The 9,921-nt window shown below is 42.8% G+C and overlaps 1 protein-coding gene across 2 annotated transcripts; it reads right to left on the reverse strand.

Annotated features, from left to right (window-relative positions):
- Positions 1-2,382: 2,382 nt before the first annotated feature.
- Positions 2,383-9,371, reverse strand: LOC122784555 (peroxisome proliferator-activated receptor gamma coactivator-related protein 1-like). Of its 2 annotated transcripts, none has more exons than XM_044049870.1 (10): positions 9,215-9,371; positions 8,666-8,821; positions 6,592-8,272; positions 5,892-5,945; positions 4,904-5,804; positions 4,613-4,822; positions 3,750-3,810; positions 3,533-3,654; positions 3,282-3,433; positions 2,383-2,883 (listed from the first exon to the last, which is right to left on the reverse strand). In XM_044049870.1, exons 1-10 carry the CDS (start codon positions 9,332-9,334, stop codon positions 2,783-2,785), a joined length of 3,558 nt encoding a protein of 1,185 aa, XP_043905805.1. In that variant the 5' UTR covers positions 9,335-9,371; the 3' UTR covers positions 2,383-2,782. The 2 variants fall into 2 exon arrangements, with proteins under 2 accessions (XP_043905805.1, XP_043905804.1); XM_044049869.1 differs by having other exon boundaries at positions 3,750-3,813; positions 9,215-9,369.
- Between the last annotated feature and the right edge of the window lie 550 nt (positions 9,372-9,921).

The following is a 9,921-nucleotide window of genomic DNA, read 5'->3' on the forward strand; positions in this document are numbered from 1 at the left end:
TAGACCCCCGATTTTTACCTGACCCTATGTGGACCACATTTTTGGCTTGAAATTTGTAACACAAGCCCGCCAATAGCTACTCTTTTCATTAGATATACACAACTACACATACTTGAATATGATATCCATTAAAGATAATGAGAAATCTCATGGGATCCATTTCCTGTGATAACACTGTGGGCCTCATTTTACAAGAAAAGGCACCAAAGCCGAGATAAAATGATATGGGAACATTCTTGTATAACATATTTATGATTTTCCCTGTACAGGCAAACAGTAATGGTATTCTGTCCATATAGCCAGCTAAAAACACTTTGTTTTTGTTTGGTTAAATAACTATATTGATTGTCTCTGCACTCTAGAGATGACAGGGCTGTCCTCTTCCTTTTCAGAATCCCTCTCTTTTATTACACTGCAGTCGCCTGAAACTCTCAATCTGTTGACATGGCAACTGCAATGCACTGCCACAACACACACACACGCACAATCACCCCATTTACCCCAAGGGTTAGAGACTGTGTGTCACTTTGATAAAGGGATAAATACAACAGGTTGTATCTAAGGTGTCTTATCATGAGGGTGCTCTTTCCTTGTGAATTTCAGTGATTATTGTAGTTACATAGCCTACAGTTTATTAATTTGTTATTAAATCCAGCCCAATTTATATCAGAATGTACACAATTTATAATTGTGTCATGTTTTGCAATTCTTTTTTTGAGGATAGGAATTTCCTCATTGAAGGGAAGCACAGTGGCCTACATAGAGGGAGCTTGTTGAACTGCCCTAGAAATGGATACAGCATAGACTAACTAAAACTAAAACCTTAAGGTTTCATTGTCTTAATAGATTTTTCTACAACCTATCATTTTGGACTGGCTCAGAAATCACAAAAGAAGTCACACAAGATTTTTTTTTTTTACATGTGAGCACTGTCTGCGGTGACAAGTGATCTATTCTGGGTCATGACAGTTCTGCAGTATCTCCACAACAGTGCAAATTTTGTTTGAAGACGTCCACAGACAGAGAACGGCACGAAAAGACGACACAATGGTCGCAAGGCGCATTTTGGCATTAGCATTGTCACCTTTGGCTGCGTAAATAATGCAGGACCGTCTTTGGCTGATTATTAAATTATTCAGCAGGGGAGCGGATCACAAGATATAAGGTCCCAGCCCAAGACGCAGCACCAGACCTGCCCAGTGACCAAAGCCAGACAGACACAGACAACACGGAAGCTGCTAGACTGCCTTACACCATAGTGCCATGCCACGGCTTTGGACTGACTCAATATCTGTGCTAAATGACAGTGATTAATCGTGACTTGTCATAAGGTTGAACCTGCTGTCATGTGTAGTGGTGTCAATAAAGCTGTGAGGTTTGATACATTTATCAGCTGTGATTACACGATCCATCAGCCCACTGGCCTATATATACAGAATTAAAGGTCCAGTGTGTAAAACCCGGTGACATCTAATGGTGAGGCTGCACATTGTAACAATGGGGGACTCCTCTGCTCTGTGCCTTTCACACACCAGATGTTCTTCATTGTTTTTCATAGATCAAGTTTTTCATGTGCTCTGGCTGGTTTGACCGTTCATGCTACTGTAGAAACATGGCAGCACAAGATGGTGGCCTCAGTAAAGCAAGACCCTTGCCTAAGGTACATATAAAAGTCTTATTTTAATGCTACAAACACAATAAAACAATTATATGACCCTTAAACAATAACCCTTAAACAATAACATACATGCCCCCCCTCACACACAGACACACACACACACACACACACACACACTGGACCTTTAAACATACATTAAGCTGTTAGTTTGTCAGTGAGGCAGCATCTCAGTGTAAATATTTGATTTTCAAACAAAGGTTTTATTTTAAGAATTTAATTTACAACACTGCTTATCCAGATTTGCAGGACTTCTGTATTCTGTTACGCCTAGATGTCATGTCTTATCAGTCATATCTTAAAATATGACCTTATCTCCCTATACCCATCTGTCTTCCACCCTCAATCTCTCGGAAGTCTCCATCCTCTTTACTGGAGGCAGACACACAGTGGGGTCATCACAATGGTTGAATGAATTCATTATGGCACCGCACCCATTTAACAATGGGAATTAACAAGTGACTGATAATAATAGCTCTTACGCTTGTGAATCATTGAGCCTTTTTTTTAAAGGTCACAAGATAAAAGGCATGGGTTTTAAATTTCCAGGGTGTAACTTCCTTGTCACAGCTCTGATGTTTGCGTTTCACCTTCATTAAACTACGGCGTTTGCTCAGGATCAACAATAACTAGCTACAAAGAGTTTGATCTGCTGTGTTACGGACATTTAAATAATAATACATGAGAGTAACATTAAGACTTTTGGCTGCAGAACAAAGTGGTTTAATGTAAGTCCACAATAACAACGCACATGTTCACCAGTGGCTAAACAATGAGTGGCTGACAGTTTATCGGTAAACACAAGTCTTTATTTTCTTTTTAAAATACATAAATCTTTACTAGTGTTATGGAATGTAAAAAAAATTATATAATAATAATATTCAACTGGTTCCATTAATACCATGAGTTCAAATAAAGAGTGCTCCATAAGTTTATATTTACTGCAGACATGAAAACTGCATGCATATTAAGAGTCAAAACATGGAAAAAAAAAACAACAACACTGACATACAAATATTTGCTACATAAACACGAGCGAGAAAAACCCTCTGAAGTTCACGGAGAGAGTTCTTCTCATCGTTGTTGCTCATCCAGTTCACCGATGTGCTACGTGTTTAATCCTCTCTGGGCTTGTTTCAACAACGAATCAAAGTCCACATCCTTAAACCTGTTCATGGCAGCAGACGAGTCAGCGTCTCTGGACGCGTCTGAGGACAAGAGAGAGAGAGACATTTACAGGCTCATTCTTATGTTCAGTGGACATTCACATTATTAGAACATTAAGGTTGTGTTAGCACTGCGCCTGAGGCTTTCAAAGCAATGGTAATATAATTGTGTTTTAGCTGATGTGGATTTACTACACTGACAGCTATTTAGTGCAGGTGTTAACTCAGTTCCTAAACCCTGTTTTGACTGCAGGCAAATTGGATTTTCTTTCTTCTTCTTTCTTTCTAAGTGAAAAGCTGACGTTACTCCATACTATGTGAAATGATCAGGAATTTTATGATGCTTCCTCTGGTGAACAGTAATAGTTGAATAATCCTGCAAATGCTCTTTCTTAAGTGTCGCGAGTGACGTGTCCTGGTCTGTGCTTTTGGAGTCTCACCGAGATCTGCGTAGTTGGAGTTGCAGAACTGTCGTCTGCCGCCAAAGCAAAGGTCAAACGGCAGCTCGTCGGGCTTCCTCAATTTGTAGCCATTATCGATGGCTGCGAAGGCATCGTCCATGTTGTAGAACGTGACAAAGCCGTAGTGGTCACTGTGGGAACCAGAGGTGCACAATATTCAGTAGTAATACACACAAAAACAAAGTCACCACAGAGAAAATGAAAGCATAGTTTGAACTGTTGCTACGTACCCTCTGTCTCTGAAGTGAAGCGACACACACTCCACCTCTCCAAACTGAGTGAAGCGCTCTCTCAGTTCGCCGTGTGTCATCGACCTGCCGATACGACCCACGTACACCACCCTGCGCTCATCCTGTTCCAGGGGATTTTTTTTTAGATTCACTCACCACTCATTACTCTTCGTCTTTAAGAAACACAACAGTGACATGCTGCAGTCTTTTTACTCACTATGGCTTTAAGTTTTTGAATCCTCATCTCGTTTTCTCTCCTGAGCCTCCTGGACTCTTTGCTGCTGTGATGAGGGAAAAACAGAGTTATTACAGATTTATTACAGCATAGATCAAACGTATGCAAGATCTAATATATGTGGGTAAACAGCTGCATAATAATAGCTTCTTAATTTTAATAAAATAGTGGGGGAAAAAATCAATTAAAGAGAAGGAGAAGAATTTGGATTTGGTATGTCTAGGCAAAAAGAAAAATTACCCAATGGCGCCATCCAGTGGACACAGTTTTGTAATGACCAAATATTATACCACTGGTCATCTTGTGCTCAGTGTTTACTCACAATTAAATCCAGTATAGTCAGAAAAAGAAGCTGATATTAATCACTTATCTAAACCAGTGTTTCCTAAAGTGTGGGTTGCAGCCAACTAGTGGACCTTGGAGGTATTGCAGGTGGGCCTTAGACTATTCTTTAAAAAAAACAGAAAAGAAAATGCTCCCATTTTGCTCCCCAAGTTGTTTTTCATTCTGTGTTTAATTACGATATTAAAGTATAAGGTCTCATGTCTTAGTGTTCTCATTTAAATGATCAAACAGCGTGAGTAAAGATATGTAAAATATAAAATCATTTATTGTTATTCTAAGGTCAATTCAAAAAGTGTTTGAAATATTCCTTTTTCCAGAATCGAGCAGCCCTAATACTGAATGTGTAGTTATTTATGTGATCATTCATTGGTACGTGATATTTTAGTTTCAGTACATAAATGTGGACATGGGCCTCGTTTATTTGTCTTGGATGTTTGGACGGCCTCAAACTCTGAAATCTGGGAATCTCTGGCAAAGAACATTATAATATATGGACAAACCTGTAAACATCTTTCCACTGCCTGAGGCAAACCCGCGGGGACGGTGATCTGGATCTAGATGGGGACCTGGACTGTGACCAAGACCTGGATCTGGACCTACTGCATGTTGACCTGGACCGGGCGAGCCTGTAGCGTCGAGGTGGTGAGCGGGAGATGGAGCGACAGGGGGACGAGGAACAGGAGCTGCTCTCTGAGCGCCTGTGATGGAGCCTGCATATTGACAATTTGGAATGAGTCACAGAAGACAAACAAGAGAGCAGTGCTGACAAATGGTGGATAGGAGACGATTACCTCCGTCTTTTTGGAGAGCGAGATGTGCTGGAGGAAGACGATGATGAGGAGCAGGAGCAGGACGAGCAGTGTGAGCTGGAGCTAGAGTCAGAACGAGGGGATCTTCTCTGATATCTCCTCCTCTCCCTCCCTCTGTTAGGAGGGCTGGGTGGAGGGGTAGGAAGAGTGTATGGAGCTGCCTTATCGTCACTTTTATCCCCTGTAGTAGTAGTAGTAGTAGCAGCAGTAGCAGCAGCAGCAGCACAGTCTGAAAAGTGCAAAGCTCCTTCTGTGAACGAGCTAGTCTTTGATCTGGCTGTGGGTTGATCAGAGTGATGTTGTGTCACACACTTTGTGTGTCCAGTTGAGGTCTGTGTGTTCCACTCAGCAGCAGCAGCAGCAGCAGCACCTGAGTCCAAAGAATTTACCTGAAATTCATGAGTAATCTTAGAAACATCCTTGAGTGGAGAAGGCTTAGTTCTGCTATGCTGTGTAGCACCTGTCAGTGAATGATCCACAGACCTACAGTAGTCGTGATCAGCGCATACAGATAAGTACACGTGAGGAGGAGGAGGCTCTGAAGTGCTAACGTGAGTTTTCCTGGATGGTAGCGGGCGTGGGTCAATGATCTGAATGGCTTTGGATGTGGAAGTCTTGCGTTTTGCAGGCTGCTCCTGCTGAGTGCTGAGGATGATTTCAGTGCCGAGGGGCTCTGGGACGTCCACGCGCTCCAGTGGCTTGAGTTGTGGCGGATTCCTGAGAGACTGTAGTTCAAGTGATTCCACTGAGGAGGTTGTGGATATTCTGGAGGTCTTTTTTGAAGCCACGGACAGATTTCCTTGCAGCTCCAGGTGTCCGTCTGTCTGTAGGCGTGAAGCTGGAGTCGTACTAATCGCATTCTCACAAACTCTCTCCTCTTTAGCTGCAGCAGGAAGAAGAAAGAGCGATTACACAACAAACGGATGTCAACATTTAAATAAACAATTAACCAGTCGTCTTGAGCACTCACCTTGTGTTTCCTCAAACTGCTCCAGCAGGCTGGTCAGATCAGTGGCTACAATTCCTGAAGTGAAAGAACAGCAACATATAGTGAACATGTGATTTAAAGTAATTTTCTCAGAAATAACGTTTGAATTACATGGTTGTCGGGAGAGGAGAAGGAGCAGGATACTTCCATGCAAACCTCTCGGTGTGTTTATGTGACCTCAGCGAGGGCGATCATGACGGTCAGATCTCTGAATGTCATGTAAACACATTAGTCCAACTGAAATCGAGCTAGTCTTAGTTGGACTAACATACCTGGATAATGTGAGTCATAGTCTGATTACTTGTGGATGTATATGCTTAGACTGCAATAACCAATTGTTTGACCTGGAAGTAGGAGACCATGTAGTACTACAGAGAAGACTCACTTTTGGATCCAATATGATTAAACAATACAGAAAATAAATACAGAACCACAACAATCCATCTCACCGCTGTGAGCTGCTTCTTTTTCTGTGATGCAACGGTCATCAGGAAACTGATGCAATACGCACAAGCTTATAGAGAGATACAGCACCACCTACGGAGGCCATCGTCTCCCCTGCATGTATACTCGCACAAGTTTATCCGATTGCCTGTCTTAGTCAGACTATGGCCTCAGAAATGACTGGTTTATCGTTTGCTATGAATCTGTTATCTGAGTCATGACAGTTTCATCAGTTTACCTGAGGCAGATATTGCACTCTGTGCTGGACAGTCAACCTGAAGAGTGGCCTGTGTTTCCTCAGTAGAAGACACCGCCCTCTTCATCTGAATGGGAGCATCTGTGAGTGAAGTTGGCGTGGAGGAGGAGGAGGAGGAGGAACACCTTATTTGCTTCACTGTGACTGCACTTGGTAAGTGAGGAATCTTTGGTTCCAGCTCGATTTTCTCTGAGTCAGACTGAGTTTGTATCGTGGCAGGAGGACATAGCGGTGGAGGTGGTAGTGGACATCTGAAGGATACACCTGAGACTATTTTGGTTCGACTGTCCTGCAGGAGGTTGGGGCTGTGTTGCTTTACTAGCAGCAGCTGAGGTTTTTGCTCCGAGGACGACGGCAGTTTTTGAAGAGAAGACGCTGAGGATTCCCGTTGGGGTTTTTGTGAGGGTTTGGAGCTTTCAGAGTCTACAGTGGTGAACTCCACTTTAGACTCTGGTGACAAGAGGGCAGTGGCTGGTGATGCTGTTTGACAAACTGGCAGGGGGACGAGGACGGGGTTGGGAGGATCGCTACTGACCAACGATGGTTTCTTTACAGGACTTTTGATGCCTTTGGGGATCTTCACATGTGGGTGAGCTGTGGCATCTGGCAGTGGACTATCAGGTGAGAGGGATTTGGATTGAGGTCTTGGGCGCTTTAATCTGCGGCAGTTCAGAGGAGTTGATGCTTTTACCTGAGAGGAGCTTGGCCTCAGTGAAAGAGGGGCATGATGGGAAAGAGTCTTGTTTCCGGGTTTATGTTGTTGGTGATGAGTGCTAGATAAGTCTGGATATTGATGTGCTGTCTTTTGTGCCACGAAACAGAGGATGGGGGTCAACTCCGTGGGGGGTTCAGGAACAGAGGGCCACTTGGTTGCGTTGTTACCTTTTTTCTCCACCAGGGGCTGTCTCTTCTGGCGAAGCTGTCTGTACTGTTGGAGGCTCAGTGATTTTGCCTTTGTCTCACCTTTTGGTGGCACCGCATCCTCTTTGTCACACTTCTCCTCTGAGCACGTTGCTTGATGTTCGAGTGCTGGCCCAGCTGAATTTACAAGTGCCTGTGGGCTGTTTGGGGGAAGTGACACAGCCTCACCTGTGTCATTTGTCTCATTCAAACTCTCCTCTTCCGATGTGTTAAAAGAAGCCACTTGAATGGGGCCAAAGCTCACTCTTTTCTTCTTTCTGGATGGTGGCGCTCTGGGTGAGTTTCCATTCACCAGCACACTCTTCAGAAATCTCCCATCATCTCTCTCTTCATCTCTCTCCCCATTCCGCTTTGTCTCTTTCACAGGTTCCTCGTCATCTGACACAACATTTATCTCTTCATCGCTCTCTTCAGTGGGCCTCTCGTACCTCCACACCTCTCCCTGGGTGAATAATGTGCAGTTCTTCCTCTGTGTGCTCTCCTCCTCCACATGCAGCTTCAGACAATACGGGTGCATGAGCTTAACCAGGTTGACGAGAGAGGTTGAGGTGAAAACCTCGACTTCTTTCTCCACCTTGTCAGTTTTGGAGTGACAGACTGTTGGGGTTTGCTGTGTGAGCATGTGTGGGAGGCTGTTGCAGTGAATTTTGTTCACATCTTCCTTTTTTCCTCTTCTTTTATTTGTGAAAATTGTGTTTGGTAATTTGGGTCCTGGTGTAGCTCTGCCACTGAGTAAATTCACCTAAAGAGAAGGAAAGAATGGATTAAACCTTGACTGTCTAATCTTTCAAAAGCAGGAAAATTGGAAGTCACTACCAAATTGTTCAGCATATTTAGTTTAAAATGTGTGTCATAATTATACAAGTAGTCATAAGGCTTTGCATTCTTAACAACAACATAACTTTGACCAGTCGTTTAAAATAAATGGCAGGTTATTAGTGATTTGGGGACTTTCTAGCCGTCAACCTGCTGAATAACTGGGTTTTTTGAGCAGTAGAATTTATTTGTTTTCAGTCTAACTTCAACCAGCCGTCTTGCTTTACTAGCGCAATATTGTTGTCGCTTCCTGTGTACATTCCTGTGGATATAACGGACATAGTGTGTCATGCACTACAGTTTTATATCATGTACACACCACTGAAATGTCCCTGCTCCCTGTGCTGGTGAGGAGTTTGGTGTCTGGCAGAACATCAAAAGGAGACAGGGTCCCATCGTCGTCCTCCACGCTGTCCAGCATCTCGGTCAAAGCTGACAGCAAGGACTCATTCTCCTCCTCCACTCCACTCTTACCCTGGAAACAAAACACACACATCTTATGAACAAATTCATTCATTTTTGTTTGCTCAATTCATAAAGTGTTGCTTACTTCGTGAAAAGTGTTGCTTGAAAATATTGACACAAATCTAATTCCATATTAGAGCAGCAGAAGAAGGGGGAGGTGCAGGATGATTCAGTATTAGTATAGCTGCTACAATTTAACAAAAACAATTAAATGTATCGTATGTAGAAGCTTGTGTTCATAAATTCAGTTTGGCCATTTATGGTAATCGTGATAAATAACATATTTATCATTGTTTGTGTGACAGTCATCCAGGTCACAGTCATCTTCAATAGTCACACAACCACATCAATGAGCAACATAGGAGCAGGACGTAAAATCCAACAATTGGCCTTTAACACTGACCTCCGATGCGACTGTGGGATCGTCAAAGATGGACAGGATGGAGTGATCTGTGCAGGACTGTGAGTCCATGTCCACACCTTCATCACCTCTATTCAGGAGTAGCTGCAGAGACACACACATACAGAAAAAGTTATACCAAACCCAGGTCGCGTACAACACACACACACACACACATACACAGAGCTCTGGTCAATTTCTACCTTTACAATCTACCCCTTCATGTGGGCGCAACCTGAAAGTGAGGCACAGGATGCAGTGAGGCTGAAAATGAACTTTCTTAGTATAAACAGGAAGCGCTGCCTATTCTGACAAAGGCTTTGAAAAATCAGTGAGGCAAATCTGAGGTTTAATCCATGTTTGGATCGTCGCCAATGACAGTACAGTTTGGTAGAAATACCTCTACATAACGCAGGTGTACATTAAAATGACAAAGATAACAAATGACAATAGTATAAAACTGCACCACATCTTATTTTCTTTTTAGGTTCATCTATTTTAGATTCTTATTAATTCAGTCACAATGACGTGCCTGAAGACAGTAAAGTCTTCAAGTCGGTGTAGTTAAATGTGACAGTTTACGATGTCAAAGATATTTGGTTTTACTTTCACCAAGGAATAGAAATCATTGGAAAAACTGGGACCAGTGTTTTTTTCCTTCAGCCATTTTTGCATCTGGTGCTGTTTTGAATTGCTCATTATTTCGTTTA

The sequence above is a fragment of the Solea senegalensis genome, linkage group LG17 (genome assembly GCF_019176455.1).
Source record: "Solea senegalensis isolate Sse05_10M linkage group LG17, IFAPA_SoseM_1, whole genome shotgun sequence".
Taxonomy (NCBI): Eukaryota; Metazoa; Chordata; class Actinopteri; order Pleuronectiformes; family Soleidae; genus Solea; species Solea senegalensis.